At 52.7% G+C, this 16,395-nt stretch overlaps 1 protein-coding gene across 6 annotated transcripts in view; it reads right to left on the bottom strand.

Annotated features, from left to right (window-relative positions):
• Positions 1 to 16,395, bottom strand: part of TNXB (tenascin XB) — a 55,993-nt gene that overhangs the window by 38,720 nt on the left and 878 nt on the right. For all 6 annotated transcript variants that reach the window (XM_036108201.2, XM_036108204.2, XM_036108203.2 and 3 more), the window contains exons 2-6: positions 8,439 to 8,849; positions 6,236 to 8,074; positions 5,650 to 5,765; positions 877 to 1,033; positions 446 to 709 (exon numbers count right to left, since the gene is read on the bottom strand). In XM_036108201.2, the coding sequence (XP_035964094.2) occupies positions 446 to 709; positions 877 to 1,033; positions 5,650 to 5,765; positions 6,236 to 8,074; positions 8,439 to 8,838 (2,776 nt within the window). In that variant the 5' untranslated portion in view covers positions 8,839 to 8,849. The remainder of the gene's footprint in view (positions 1 to 445; positions 710 to 876; positions 1,034 to 5,649; positions 5,766 to 6,235; positions 8,075 to 8,438; positions 8,850 to 16,395) is intronic.

Raw genomic sequence — 16,395 nt, 5'->3', positions numbered from 1 at the left:
AAGAGACCTTGAGGATTAGTGGAAAATCACTGCTCTGAGACCTGACTCCCCCAAACCCCAATCTACACACAGGACTGCGGATGTCTGATCTGCCTAATTCCAGTCCCTACCAGGGCTGACCACTGGCTGTGAGCACAGGGCTGTCCCCGTGCCTGTTCCAAGCACCGCCCCATCTGGGTGGGTCGGACAGCCTCTCCTATTTACCCCCTCTCTCCAGGGGGCAGTCCTCCCGTGGTCCAACCTGCAGGCTTCCCCCAGGACTCCAGCCCCGCAGGGCCCTGTCTTCCCAGGGTCGCCATTGCACAGCAAGGCCCCAGCAGGTGCTTTACCACACACCCTGCCAAGGTGCATTCAGAGGAGCCTGGGAACCCTAGACATGGGCTCCCAAGGAAGGGGCTGCTACACAAAGAAACCGGGCCCTTCGCTAAGCCCTGGCCAGCCATACCTGTGTTCGCCCTGACAGAAGCCGGGTAGCTTACTGCCCGGCCCCGCTCTGCCGTGACGGTCACTACATATTCCACGCCTGGCATCAGGTCGGTCAGCACCGTCCTGTCTGCCTCAGAGGGCACCTCCAGCCGCACCCTCTGGTTGCCGGCGCTGACATAGGACACCACGAACTGGTCCACCTCAGCCTGGGGTTGCAGCCAGCTGAGCTCCAGTGTGGTTGGTGTCACAGCTACCACTCGGAGGTCTTGTGGGCCATCGATCACTAGCCAGGTTAGAGAGAAGAGGGATCAGGTGGGAGTCTGGTCCTTCAGTCACCAGCTTTCCCTCTCAGAGCTTTGTCCCTACCCCACCCCTCACTTCTGCCTTCCCAGCCACCCCCCTCAAATCCAGCTCTCCAACCAGGACCCTGCCCACAGCCCCAGCTCTCACTGGTGGTGATGGTCTTGGAGGCAGAAGGGCCCCAGCTAGTCCCTCGAAGGGCGCGGACCGTGACCTGGTACTCCTGCCCAGGCGCCAGTCCTCTCTGGTCATAGGCTGAGGCAGAGCTGGGTACCCGTGCTGTGAATGGGGGGCTCACCCCCTCTGTCTGCAAGAAAGAGAGCACCAAGTGGATCAGGGCTGGTGCTCTCACCCCTGCTGCTCAGTCTCCCTTATCTCTTCTTTCTCCAGTTCCAGGCACTGTCCACATGGAACTGTGTAGAGCTTGGAGTACGGCTGGAGGGTATGGCTGGTAATCTAAGAGGTTTAGTCTGTACCAGACGCCGGTCAAGGCAACTTACATAAATGAACTCACTTAATCCTCAAAAGAACCTTAGGAGGGAGGTCGTGTTATTCCCATTGGACAGATGAAGAAACCGAGGTACAAGGTCACCAACACCAAGAATGGGGCAGGGATTCCAACCCCCCAGGCAGTGTGACCGCACAGCCCCCTCTCACAGGAACTACCTTTTTAGCTGGTTCATCAGCTATCTGCCAGAATCAACCCAGCACACGGCAGGATCCTCCCTCTGGCTTTCCCCAGGCAACCCTGCCTACCCCGCCTCCCAAGCTCACTCCTGTCATAAGAGATGAAGTAACTGAGGGACGCACCTTCCCAGTCTCACTTCCTCCTTACAGCATCTGCCCCAGCCTAAGCCTCCCCACAGACACCTGCCCCTGGCTGGGTAATGTGGCTGTGACCCTTGTCTTGACATTTCCCTTTAGGCACTCTTCTTGTCTCCCGAGCATGGCTGTAGGCCCCTCAAAAACAAAGCCTATCTGCTCTAAGCTTCACAAAGATGTTTCCCAGTTTCGTACCTGGCATCATGCTGGGCATGATGAAAGATATGTCTCCTGTCGTCAGCTCATGTTCTAGTAGCTAAATGTATGGCCACATCTTAAGGTGGATTGGATCCCTACCCAAATCTCTGTGCCACACGTGCCTGCGAGCAAACAACCTCCCTCCAAGTACACATTGAAGGTATTATGATTATCCGTGGTGACCCCACAGGAAATATGCCAGCCTCGGCAGGGTCTCCTTGGAGGGCCGGTGACTGGGGTAACAGGAGGAATGGACATCTGTGAGCAGTCTAACTGCCCCGAATTTCATTGGCCTGTCTAGCTAGGACAGATAATAAGGACGCTCTGTTCTGCTTAGCTATGTTGGCCGTGATGGGGACACCTCCATTCAGCCAAGTAGGATTGGAAATTTCAAAAGGTACTCTCCTAAACCAAGGAGATTGTGGGGAAATCAACACAGTAAATACCAAAGTATAAAACCAGATGAGAGGCCACGTGGAGATTTCTGGGTTGAGGATGAACTAAAGCTTTGTCAGAGTTTTGTTGGCCAAAAAGTTTTCCTGGGCACACAGGCCCTCTCTTCCTCTCCTACTCACCCCGCCCGAGGATACTCCAGCCTAGGAGCCCTCGGGTGGGCCTCAGCTGAAGGCCTATGAAGTCTTCATTCTTGCCAGAACTTTCTCTTTCCCCAATCCCCCCAACCCAACCCGACACACATACACACCTCCCCAACTCCCCCCCCACACACACACACACCTTGGGTGCTCCCTGATGACGTCTGGTCCTTCTAGTGAGACAAGCCCATCTTGAGTTCCCCTTCTCCCTTCAGACCACCTACGTGAGCCTTTTAGACACCTCTCCTAAGACCCATTTGGGAACAGTCCCCTCAAAGTCCCACATCTCTCATCTGTCTGGTCTGAGACAGGCTCTCTAGGCCGATGCTGGCACCCCTTGCTGATTGCTCGGCTGCTTCACTGATTGTCCTTGGTGAGTTTCTAACCCTGTTCTCCATACCAACCTCATGGTTCTGGGGGGAGGGGGGGTGCCATCTTGGTTGGGCCCTGGAGCTTACCTCCCCAACCTCCCCCTTTCAGACCAGACCCAAACACAAACTTTTCTAAGGCCATGAGGTCTTGTGTCCCAGTGAAAACATGGCATAGCTCAGGTTCTAAGCTGCAGAATACGCCCGGACAAAGAGTGCCTGACCCTCCTCCTCTTCAAGGGCTCACCTCCCTCAGTTACTTCTTGCTTCCTCTCATATCCAGAGAGGAACCAGCCTTTTGCAAAATAACAACATTCCTTGAGTTAGTGGTCCTCAGGCTTGGGGTACAACAGAATCCCCTGGAGGGCTTGTTATAGCTCAGGTTACTGGGCTCCAGCTGCAGAGTTCCTAATTCAGTAGATCTGGGGCTGGAGTCTGACAGTCTGCCTGTGTAACAAGCTTCCAGGTGATGCTCATGCTGCAGGTCCAGGGAATACGGTTTGAGAACCACTGAGTCAGAGTAGCAATGCCACGTATACGGGGAGAAGGAGGAATGTTCCTCTTCCGTGTTCTGAGGATCATTCCAGTGACTAGGTGTGTCTCTTTGCCAGGAACAGCAGAGGGCTGGGCTTTGAGACAGAAGTGCTTCTGGAAAAGGGAAGGGGGTAAGGGGGAGATAGGCTTCTAAGAAGATGGCAGTGCCAGAGGCCAGCCAGCTACCGGTATACTCTGTGCCAGGCAGGGATGGACAGAGAGCGCTGGCCAGGGCAGGGGCGCAGCCACAGAAAGCTTAGAAAGCAGTTGGAGGGCCGGTAGCACAGGCTAATGTGCAGTCCAAGAGAGGTGTCCGGGGACCAATTTTACAGGAGCCTTTTCCACACCCGGATTCAAAGAGAACCCAGAATGTGACAGAGGCTCATACCCAGAGATGAGCTGAGCCGGGTACAGGCCAGCTCGACCCCACCTGGCCCCTGGTGAGGGAGGAAGCCTAGAGCTTCAGCTGGGAAGACGCACATCTTGAAAACACCCAAAGATGGGCTCATATTTACTAAGAGCAGAGGACCACGCTGCCTTGCAAGCTCTTTCTATCTCAAGTGTTTATTTTAATTCTTCTTTCCCTGAAGTTCTTAGGGAAGTTCCTTTTAAAAGTCCCATCCTCTCAAGATCAGAACTATGTCAATTACATACACACAGAAAAAGAGAGTGGGAGAAACACTTAAAAATGTTAACAGTGCTTGTTTTAGTGTGAAGCAGCCAAGAATTATTTGTTTTTTTCTCTAGTTGCCAAATTCCTGTCTTGTGATTAAATTATTTTTATAACAAAAAACAATTTTTTTTTCTTTTAAACAGAAGGAAAAAACCCAAGCTATATGGGTTGTGCTGCAAAGTAGGAATTTCTGCCTCTGCTTCCCCCAGCCAGTGAGGAGAGACAGAGCCTGGTAGGGGTCTGGTCTTGGGGCTCTAATAAGAAGACTTAGAATGACCAGGCCAATTAGGGTGGAGATGGCAGCCAGCACCTCTGAGCTGTCCCTTCTGTTCTAGAGCCCTCCTAGGGTTTAGGCCCTGGGAGTTATTTATTTTTCCAGAGTTTTGGAGATTAGGGTAAATGGCCTATTCACCCAGGGTGTTTGCACAAAGATGCAGGAAGACATGAGTTAGACAGTAGAAATGTCAAATGGTTTGGAGCTGGGAGGCCAAACATCATAAAAAGCCCAATCTGCATAAAAGGGGGTCTCTAGTGAGAGGCCACAAGGTTTTGTCCTTCGGGTGCCCCAAATATTTTAAGAGCGAGTTGGAAGGAAACAGAAAGAATGCTTTGCAGCGCACTGATGACACGGAGGCGGGAGAACCAGTTCACAGACTCAAATTATTGCAGCAGCCTAGACAGCTTGGCCCAAACCAAAAAAGATAACACTGAACAGAGCCACATGCAAAGGCCTATATTTAGGCTAAAAAAATGTATATAGTTGAATGTCATCTTTTTTCCTTCTTTTTTTCTTCTTTCTCTTTTCCTTGTTTACATTTTCTAAAGTTTCTATACTGAGCCAACATGACTTTTATAATAAAAGTTACTTTAAAAACAAACATGATCAAAACAGTTGACAGGGGCGCCTGGGTTGTTAAGCGTCTGCCTTCGGCTCAGGTCATGATCCCAGGGTCCTGGGATCGAGCCCCACATTGGGCTCCCTGCTCGGCAAAGCCTGCTTCTCCCTCTCCCACTCCCCCTGCTTGTGTTCCCTCTCTCGCTGTGTCTCTCTCTCTGTCAAATAAATAAATAAAATCTTAAAAAAAAAAAAAACAACAGTTGACAGTTTTTGTGACCACAAGTTAATATACATCAGCTCTGAGAAAATTGCCGGGCTATCCAGAGTTAGCCAGGAGAACTACAGGACTCCTCCCTGCCTTCACATTTTGGGGGCAAATGCAAAAAGCATGAGACACTAGAGGAGGGATCCCAGGAAGTGAAGAATTCAGAGAACAAAGCCTTAGGGAAAAGGGGTGAAGAAACCAGGGGGTTTGGCCTGGAGAGAATGAAGAGTGCGGTGATGGCCGATGTCTCCAAATACCTGAAAGCCTGTGGTGGAAGCTGTGGGGAAACCAAAGGCAACATGCTGACGCTGGGCAAACGGATGGATGTAGAATGGGGCAGATTTAGGTTCAGCAACAACAGAAAGAACTACCGGTGATGACCAACAATGGATTGGACAGCCTCAGGAAGTCCTGAGCTCACTGTCACCAGAGGTAGTCCCAGCAGCAGTGACCTGAGGCTGCAGAGGCCTTCTGGACCCAGTGTGGGGTAGGATGAGAAGGCCTTCATGGCAGCTTCAGGAACCTAGCCAGTGTGGACTCAACCACTGACTACCTGGAACTCCCTGCTTGAGGCGAGCACTCCCTCCCGCGGGTCGCGCTCCCTCAGCCCCCTCCTGCAGCTTAGCTCTCACCGTGGGAATGAACTGAATTTCATAGGCATCCACCGTGCCAGGAGCCCGGGTCCACTCTGTCCGAACCGTTGTCTCCTCCAAGAGGTGCATCCTCATGCTCTCAATGGCTGGCACCTCTGCCCAGGAGAATGAGATATGGGAAGGTGGTTAGTCCGAGGCAGCCCCCCACCCCCTACCCCTATCATCAAAGGCCCCCCTACTCAGAGCCACACTATAAGATCAATCCCAGTTCCTGCTCCTCTCTGGAGGTGGTGCAAAACTGGCAGAGGCCTGAACAGGCCCTGGGGGCTCCTTCACCTTCCCTCCCCCATCTCCAGAAACACAGAATCTCCCTAAAACCAACTAAAGGAGCCGCCAACCTGCTCATCAGAAATCTGAAAGCGGGCCCTGCCTGCAAGCATGCCCCCCGTGGTTCTGCTGCCCCTGGTGGACACTGGCCCTCGGCTCCTATGACTGCCCCCCCTCCCCATCCCCCTGCCCAATAATTGACCTCCTTCACTCTTCCCCCAGGTCCCTGGGCTCCTAGGCCTCAGGCCCAGGCCTTCCCACTGGCTCTGGTTCCCAGTCCCTGACCCTGCGTGCTCACCTTCCCCGCAGTCTTCCCCTGCATAACCATCTTGACAGACGCAGTTGCCCTCACGACACTCTCCCCTGCCACGGCAGTCCCCAGGGCACGTCTGAGTGGCGCAGTCGGGTCCTCGAAAGCCCTCCACGCATACACACTGGCCCGCGCGGCACAGTTCCCGGGGCCCACAGCCGCCAGGGCAGGCACTGGCGGGAGGCTCTTCCCGCCCACAGTCCTCGCCGCCGTAGCCCACGTGGCACACGCACACGCCGTGCACACAGCGCCCGCGGCCGCGGCAGTCGGCCGGGCAGGTGCGGGTGGCGCAGGAGGGGCCGGTGTAGCCTGAGTCGCACACGCAGCGCCCACCCTCACAGCGGCCGCGCTGGTGGCAGTTGGAGGGGCAGGTACGGAGGCCGCAGTCCTCGCCTGCGTAGCCCTCCCAACAGGTGCACACGCCGTCCTGGCACACGCCGTGCTGGCTGCAGTCTAGCGGGCACCGCCTTGCGCTGCAGTCCTCGCCCGAGTAGCCATCGTCACACACGCAGCGCCCATCCCGGCATTGGCCGCGCCCGTGGCAACCTCCCGGGCAGCTGCGCGTGCCACAGTCCTCTCCCTCGTAGCCCGCGTTGCACACGCACACGCCATCCTCGCAGCGCCCGCGCCCGCGGCAGTCCCCAGGGCACCGACGGCTCCCGCAGTCCTCGCCCGCGAAGCCGGGGTTGCACACGCAGCGGCCGTCCACGCAGCGCCCGCGCCCACGACAGTCGCCAGGGCAGGCGCGCGTGCCGCAGTCCCGGCCTGTGTACCCGGGCCAACACACGCAGCGACCACTCTCGCAACGGCCCCGGCCGCGACAGTCCCCGGGGCAGCTGCGCACGCCGCAGTCCTCGCCGCTGTAGCCCGCGTTGCACACGCACACGCCGTTCTCGCAGCGCCCGCGGCCCCGACAGTCGCGGGGGCAGGCGCGCGAGCCGCAGTCGGGCCCCGTGTACCCGGGCCAGCACACGCAGCGCCCGTCCTCACAGCGGCCCCTCTGGTTGCAGTCGCCTGGGCAGCTGCGCACTCCGCAATCGTCCCCGCTGTAGCCTGCGTCGCAGATGCACTCGCCGTCCTCGCAGCGCCCGCGGCCCCGGCAGTCTCGCGGGCACGTGCGGGTGCTGCAGTCGTCGCCCGCGTACCCGGGCCAGCACACGCAACGGCCGTCCACGCAGCGCCCGCCCTCGCCACAGTCCCACCGGCAGCTCCGCGAGCCGCAGTCGTCGCCCGTGTAGCCGGGGTCGCACACGCAGCGCCCGTCCTCGCAGCGCCCCCTCTGGCTGCAGCCCCGGGGGCAGCTCCTCACCCCGCAGTCGTCTCCCGCGTAGCCGGGGTCGCACACGCAGCGCCCGTTCTCGCAGCGCCCCCTCTGGCTGCAACCTCTAGGGCAGCTCCTCACCCCGCAGTCGTCGCCCGCGTAGCCCGGGTCGCACACGCAGCGCCCGTCCTCGCAGCGCCCCCTCTGGCTGCAGCCCCGGGGGCAGGAGCGCTGGCTGCAGTCGTCGCCGGAGAAGCCCGCCCGGCACACGCACACGCCCTGCACGCAGCGCCCACGGCCGTTGCAGTCCCCGGGGCAGGAGGGCCAGCCACAGCTGGGGCCGCTGTAACCAGGGAAGCACACGCAGCGCCCGCGGACACAGCGACCCTGATCGTTGCAGTCATCTGGGCAGGCCCCGGAGGCTGAGGGTGGGGAGGATGGGGGCACCCCAGCGCCTGTGGGGTCTGAGCAGGTGGGCCCACCCCAGCCTGGCTCGCAGGAGCAGGCACAGCGGCTCAGGTCAAACACGCCATGGAGACTGCAGAGGCTACGAACATCCGTCTGGCCTGGAGTAAGAGGGAGAGGCAGGACTCAGTCTCTCTGGGGAGGGATACCAAGCCTATAGGGTGCTCCCCTCCGTCCGCCCCTCCAGCAGGGCTAGGCTCATTTCATAAGGTCATCTTTGTTTCCAGGTGCTCCTAGTCAATATATGTAGTCTGCCACGGCCCTAGCATATACTTGGGGACAGGGGAGGGAAGTGCTGACACCTAGTCTGGTGGCTTCTCTGAGTTGTGCCCTGGGCTGCACTCACCACCCCCAAAGGGGAAGAAGAGATGCCTTTTTCTAATTCAGACCAAGGTCCTTTATGGACTAGTGATGCCCACCTTCCTCTTTTTCTGTGCCCCCTCCCCTGATCATCTGTCTGCTCACCTGTGCCAGCCTGGGCAGCAGCAGGACAACATCCCCCAGTGCACTGTTCCTTCAGCCCCTTCACCAGCTCCTCCAGGATCTCTAACCGGACCTTCAAGGCCTGCACCTCTGAAGCAGGAATGGGGGGCTCCGTGCCCGGGGGACAACCACAGCCAGCTGAAGGGGGCAGGTTGATGCGGTGGGTAAAAACTACCTGCTTCTCCCCTCCTTCCACAGTGTGCTCATAAAGCTGAGAAGAGGGGTTTCCCCCTATTGGCTCCACTGTGTGGCCCCCCGGCTGGGGAGGGGGACGTGGGGCTGGGAGTGTCACATTGGACCGTGGAGAGAAAGGGCCTGCTCTGACTGTGCCCAGCAGTACCAAGAGGACCAGTCTGGAGATTAGGAACCATTGGGCTGGCATCACTCAGGAGGCTGCAGGGAGAGAGGGCACATGTGAGCAGGTTCACAGAGAAGGAGACCAGATAGCTCCCCACCTCCCCCAATATACACACCCACAGTCCCATCACCCACAACTAATCTACCAACTCACATGCATGGGAAACTCCACATTCAGCCCAACCCTAAGGGACAGCCTCCTTGGGCCGATTTGGTCTCTACCTTTCTTTCTTTCTTTCTTTCTTTCTTTCTTTCTTTCTTTCTTTCTTTCTTTCTTTCTTTCTTTCTTTCTTTTTTATTATGTTATGTTAATCACCATACATTACATCATTAGTTTTTGATGTAGTGTTCCATGATTCATTATTTGTGTATAACACCCAGTGCTCCATGCAGAACGTGCCCTCTTTAGTACCCATCACCGGGCTAACCCATCCTCCCACCTCCCTCCCCTCTAGAACCCTCAGTTTGTTTTTCAGAGTCCATCGTCTCTCATGGTTCATCTCCCCCTCCGATTTCCCCCCTTCATTTTACCCCTCCTGCTATCTTCTTCTACTTCTTCTTGTTCTTTTTTTTTTTTTTTTTAACATATAATGTATTATTTACTTTCTGATGTCATTTGATTACCCAGCTCCCTGCCCCCTTCTTTTTCTTCTTTATTGGTCCACCCACACTGGTCTTTTGTTTGTTCTACAGATACTACAAGCTTACATTAGTCTAAGGGCCTTTTAGCTGTACATTCTTTCTGTCTGGGATGCTCTTCAAGACTGGCTCCTTCTTGGTTCAAATCCTACCACATGTCTTGCATCCCAAGACCTTCCCTGGTGCCCCGTCGGAGTGGGCTTCCATTGCTCTCTAAGGCAGTGTCCTGCCTATGTTCTTCATGGCATTTACTGCTGCCTGAATCACCTGTTCCTGTGGGTACTTGTCTGTTACCTGTCTCCCACTACTAACGTGGGAACTCCATGAAAACAGGGACCTTGTCTGTCCTGGCACTGCTGTACGCCTGTGGCTGACACACGGGGGCTCCCCGACACATTCTCGTTGAATGGATTAGTGGATGAGTGTACAAGGCCAATCCTTCCACAAGCACCTGGAACCCAGCTCCTATTATCTTCTTAGGTGAAGATTATCCTCTCTCTCCCTTTTATTCAATCCCTCACTCTCCGCAAAATCCTTCCTGTCAGCTTTTATGGGAGCTCAAGTATCTCCTGTCGTTTGAGAATATCCTTCTTCCTCAGTACTTACATTACCAAATATCAAAACTGATAAAGGTGCGAGGATAGATAGATAGAACAGAAGAGTGTCCAGATACATGACCACATACAAAGGCGGCACTGCAATTAAAAAGAGAATGGATGCTCTTTTTGATAAATGAGGAAAGATCCAGATGGAAAAAAAATCTATCTCTCCCTTATGTCCACATACAGAAATTAATTTGAAGTGAATCTAATGGACCTAATTACGAAAGGTAAAGCAATATCTTTCAGAACAATAGTGTATAAATGAAAGATAGGAGAAAATTTTTACAACCTTAGAGCAAAGATTTCTTAAAACCTAACAACATAAAATTTTTTTTTATTTAAAATGTTTTATTTATTTATTCATGAGAGTCAGAGAGAGAGAGAGAGAGAGAGAGAGAGGCAGAGGCAGAGGGAGAAGCAGGCTCCCCGCCTAGCAGGGAGCCCGATGCGGGACTCGATCCTAGGGCCCTGGGATCATGACCTGAGCCGAAGGCAGACGCTTACCCATCTGAGCCACCCAGGCGCACCTAACCACATAAAATTTAAGCATAAGATATTTCACACAAAACTTAACCATAAAAAAAGAGATGGATACATTAGGACTCATTAAATTGATCACTTCTGGTCATCCAGAGACACTATTTAGAGAATAAGAATAAAAGCCATACACTGGGGGGGAAAAAAAAAAGCCATACACTGGGATAAAACATATGAGAAATGCCAAGAGGTAGCGGGGGTGGGAGAGAGAGTGAGAGATATTGAGAGTGAGTGAGAGGATCAAAATCTAAAATAAGAAACCCCTGCAAAACAAAAACAACAAACAAAAACAAGACAGGCAACCCAGTGTTTTAAATTGACAAAAGTCTTAAACCAGTACTCCAGAAAAGAATATATCCAAAGGACCAATAAACAGATGGAAAACAAACATATATATGGGTGTGTAACAAAACTAGTAACCAGAGAAATGCAAATTAAAACCACAACAAGATGCCATTATATAGCCATCAGAATGGCTAAAATTAAAGGGGTTGTTGTTACTTGATATTGACAAGAATGTGAAGCAACTAGAACTCTCATCGACTGCAAGCAGGAGCATAAATTAGTGCACCCGCTTTGGAAAACTGTTAGGCAGTATTTACAAAGACATAGAGCCTATAACCCAGCAATTCCACTTCTTGGTAAATATCCAACAGAAATGACTGCATATATTCTCCAAAAGATATGTACAAGAATGTTCATGAGATTTTCTTCATATCAGCCAAATGAAACAAGTTCCATTAATAGAACAGATAAACAAATTGCGGCACAATCATACAATGAAACACAGCAATGAAAACACCCTCTTGCTGCATGTAACAACAAAGACAATTTCACACACATAATGCTAACAAAAGAAACCAGATACAAAAAGAGAACTTTGTGAATGATGCTATTTACATGAGTTTCAAAAACAGGCAGAGTTACTCTTTACTATTAGAAGACAGGATTACTGGAAATATTTTGTACTTTGATCTGGGTGGTGGTTAAACAGATGTATACGTATTCAAAGATTAATTGAGCTATACACTTTAGATTTGTGTATTTCATAATATGAAATTTTTATCTTAAAAAAACAACAACAGGGCGCCTGGTGGCTCAGTCAGTTAGGCATCCAACTCTTAACTTCGGTTCAGGTCATGATCTCAGGGTTCTGAGATCGAGCCCCACTTCGGGTCTGCTGGAGATTCTCTCTCCCTCTGCCCCCTCCCCCTCCCTTGCACACACATGCGCGCACGTGTTCTCTCTCTAAACAACAACAACAACCACAACCAAAACCTTCCCCAATCTCATACTCCCTCCAGCCAGCACATATTTCCCTCCTCTACTTCATGGCTTCAATTGTCAAAAGATTTATCTGTATTTGCTGTTTCCATTCCCCATATCCCATCCCACGCATGCCTCAGTGCACTCCCATCCGGCTGCCCCACCTCCTTTCAACCTATCAAACAGCTGTCCCCAAGATCGCCCAAAGATCTCAGTGTCACAAAATCTGAGAGACATTTGTCTTCATCTTACTTGACCTGTCTCAAAAATCACTGGACACTGTTGACCACATCTTCCATTTCACAACATTTTGTATCCAGCTGTCCGTACAGTAGCCAGGAGAGCTATGTGGCTCTTGAACACTTGAGGTGTGCCTAGAGTAATGGAAGCACTAAATTGTACTCAGTATTTTTTAAAAGCACCCCAGGTGATTGTAATGTGCAGCCAAAGTTGAGACCTACTTTTCTAGTCACTCATCTAGGTACTTTCACCCAGACCCAGGATTTTAATTTCCAAACTATACCCCAGTTTATAAACTAGCCCAGTCATCTCCTCTTAACTCCAAGCAATGTATCCAACTGGCTACTTGGCGACTCTTCTTGGGCACCTCAAATTCAACATGTCTGAAACTGAACTCATGGTCACCCTTCCTGTACCCCATCCCTTCTCTTGTGTTCTCCACTGCAGCTCATGGCCCCACCATTCATCCAGAAACCTAGAAACCTAGAACAACCTAGAAACCTAACCGCCATCAATGCCACCATATTTTGTGATATTTGCCCTTACCTTCTCATAAACATCTCTTTAATTTGCTTCTCTCTCTCTCTCTCGCTCTCTCTTTGAGTTAGAGATCAAGCCATCACCTAGCTTTTGCTTGACATCTGCGTTTGCCTCCTACCTGGTCCCTCTGCTTCCACTCTTGCCCCTTACAATCTCACAAAGGCAACTAGGATGTCCTGCTCCCCCTAAAAACTCTCCAGTGTCTCCTTTCTAAATTCTCTTCAAACACTGACAAACAGCCCTGCATCATCTGGTCCCTGCTGACCTCTCCCACCTCATCTCCCATAACACTTCCTTCCTTCTCTCCACTCCAGTCCCATGGACCTTACGTCCCTCACACCCTTCCCAACCCTAGGCTTTTGTATATAGTGCTCCCTCTATGTGAAACACTCTTCCCTTTCGTCGTGGCCTCCTCATCCCTTATATCTCAGCCCCACATTGCTTCCTCAGGGTAACTTTACTGCCCAGGTCCCCCTAACATGTGATATCAAAGAGCCATGTAACAGGACTGATTAAAAAAAAAGAGCCATGTAATTCCCACTTGTAGCATGTATAACAATTTATAATTATATACTTATTGGTGGGATTATTTTAATGCTTTCTTGCCCACACTCAATCTTACCCACTAGACGATAAGGTCCATGAGGGCAGGCATGGCACTTGATTTTTTTCTTGGCTATTGTATCCTTGCATCTAGCACATATTAGGTGCTTGATAAATATTGACCATATGAGTGAATGAAAAGTTCAATTTAAGCTGAGTACTACCATCAGGGCTGGAACCAAGGACAGGACCAAGGTCAGGGCTAGGACCACGGACAGTGTCTGGGACAAGAAGCTGGACAGAAACAGCAGCTCAGGCAGAAGCCGGGCTAGAGAGAAGGCCAGGTGTGGACGCCGGCAGGGCCAGACAGTACAAGTACTTTGGAAAACTGTTGAGCAGAATCCCCAAAATCTACCAGAGCTATATGCCAACACTCTGATCCACCAATTCCACCCCCAGGAATATACCCATCATAGCCCCAAACTAGGAACTACCCAAATATCTCACATCAGTAGAATAGATTAAATAAAGTGTGGTTTATTTATACAGTGAGATAAAATAAAGCAATGGGAACAAACCACAACTCTATGTAGTAACATGGATGGATCTCACCAATACGGGGTTGAGCAGAAGAAGCCAGACACAAAAGAGAACGTGCTGTAAAATTCTATGTATATGGGGGCACCTGGGTGGCTCAGCTGGTTAAGCATCTGCCTTCGGCTCAGGTCATGATCCCAGGGTCCTGAGATTGAGCCCCGCTTCGGGCTCCCTGCTCAGTGGAGAGCCTGCTTCTCCCTCTCCCCCTCCCCCACCCATGTTTGCTCTCTCTCTCTCTCCCTCTCTGAAATAAATAAGTAAAATCTTTAAAAAAATTCTATGTATGTCTGAGGAGAGACCACGTTAATCTGTAGTGTCATAAGTCAGCAGTGTGGTGCTCCTGGAGGATTAGTGATGGGGGGGCAGGGGGGGGGGAGTGGCAGGGAAGTTCTGAGGTACTAAGAAGATCCTGTTTCTTGATCTGGGTGCTGGCACCCAGCTGTGTTTGTTCATTGAGGCAAGGATTGGGGAGCACAGGGAGACCAGCGTTAGAGAGGTGTTCAGGGTGAGCCAGGATAGAGGGCTGTGGTGAGCAACGGAATGTGGAGGGTTCAGTTGGGGTGAAGGGCTAAAGAGAGGTGTGGGCGGGTGCCTGGCTCTTTGGGACCAGAGAGGCTGGAGAGAGGAGGGCAGAGTGAGTGTGGGAACACTGACTGGTGAGGAGGGAAGGGACGGTGCCTAACACACACACACACACACACACACATACACACACACCCCGCACCCCCCACACACACACCTACACACACACCCCCACACACGTTTCCTGGCTTGCTGCTCTGAAACTTCTCCTCCGAGTCTGGGAAAAAGGAGTGTCAGGGCTACCAGCCATCACACCCTGCCACCAGCCCAGAAGAGACAGAAGGAAAGCTGGATGACAGGGAAAGAGCATTTCTGCACTAAGAGGCCCAAGAAGCCCAGGCAGAGGCCTGGCAGGCAGACAGCGGCCCTTCCCTGGGCGTCTCAGCCCATCCACTTGGAGTGTAGACTTGGGTACAAGGTGGGCTCTAACCTACCCTCAGATCCTGTCACTCTGTCTAAGGCCATGCAAACCAAGGGGTGCGTGCACACACAAATACATGGACATATACAAATATACCCAAGTATGCACTCATCCACAAACACAAACATGAACACACTTGTACTCAGATACACATATCCATCCAAATCAGCCTGCGTCTTTGCAGGCACACACACACACACACACACACACACACACACACACACACAATCTCTTCATGTTTCCTAGACACTCATTCACTGGGTGATGCCTAAGAAAGTGGATTTATCATCGGCTCAGAGGGCAGCTGTGTGAGTCACAGAACATAGTTGGAGTGAGGAGAACCAAACAGGAGGCCCTTCTCCAGGGAGAAGAAGAAGATACTTGGTGCCCCACACCCCTGGGGGTCTTTGCGAGTTGTCCAGTACCCATCCCCGCCATTGGATCTTGCATCTTTCTCCAGGTTGGGGGAGAGGGGGAGAGAGTCTCTGCAGCAGGAAGGAGAGAAGCTGGAAAGTAGTGAGGCAGGTCTCAGAGGAGAGGAGTAGACTCCACAGTTCATGACCCAGAGAGCTTCCTTCCCCATCCCCTCTCCTGCCCTGTCATGGCCACCCCTCCACCTCCCACTTCCAACTCTTGGAAGAATTCCCCTCTTCTCTCAGCACTAGGAAAGGAAACAACTTGGGTGTCTCTTGTGTTTCTCCCTCGTCATCCCCCCTACTGCTGTCTGGGGCTCCTTTCTGCAGTGGGGAGGGGGGATGTGGCCTCACCCTCTTGGCATCCTCTCCACAGTTGGAGGGCTGGCAGAGGTGGGGGCATCATCCCAAGCTGTGACTCAGCTTGCCTGGTATTCATGGTGTGGCCAACTTTGACACTTCGCTCATCAGGGACTGTCGGTCCCAAGAGGTGTGGAGAAGGGCTGGCTTCCATGAGGGATGTTCCAGAGATGGGGGATCTGGGCTTCCCCCTGCTTCCCTCTGCCCCTCATGCCACATGAGGGGTGAAAGTAGAAGGATTCCAGGACCATGAGAGGAAGGAGGGAGATGAGGGGGGTTCCAAATGTTGGGTTGGAACCAGGAGGTAAGGAGGTGCCACAGAAGGGAGATTTGGGGGATCCAGATGCCCCTCATTCTGGGGAGCTAGTGGGCCAGAGGAGTGGAAAAAGTAAGAGAAAGGATTTCCAGGCCCCCAGTGGAAAAGAGCAAGGGGGCAACGAGAGACAGGAAGGCAGGTTCTGGTCCAGCACTGAGTGAGCAGGACTCAAGGGGAAGGGAGTTTGAGGAACTGAGATGCCAGGTCCCCAAGGGAGTGGAGGCAGGGAGAGAGAGAGGGGAGGGGCGGGGAGGGAGCCAGGGATGCGGGAAGCAGGCGGGGACTGGAAGCGGGCTTGGACAGCCAGACAGCCGGCAGCTGCGGTGTTTCCGACTTGCTTCCCAGTAGTTCCTCTCAGTTCCATTTCCAGTTGTTTCCAAGCCATTAAATTCTTTCCAGGCGAGATAAGGGGCCCGCCCGCCCACCCCACCCAGGGCGTGTCACGTGTAGTGGGTGGGGGGAGGTTTAGACAGACAGAAGCAGGGAGAGCCTGGACAGGGACGGAAGGACGATGGAGCCCCTGTGC

The sequence above is a fragment of the Halichoerus grypus genome, chromosome 9 (assembly GCF_964656455.1).
Source record: "Halichoerus grypus chromosome 9, mHalGry1.hap1.1, whole genome shotgun sequence".
NCBI classification, from domain to species: Eukaryota; Metazoa; Chordata; class Mammalia; order Carnivora; family Phocidae; genus Halichoerus; species Halichoerus grypus.
The sequence above is the reverse complement of the archived record's forward strand: the minus strand, read 5'-3'. Positions and strand labels throughout refer to the sequence as shown.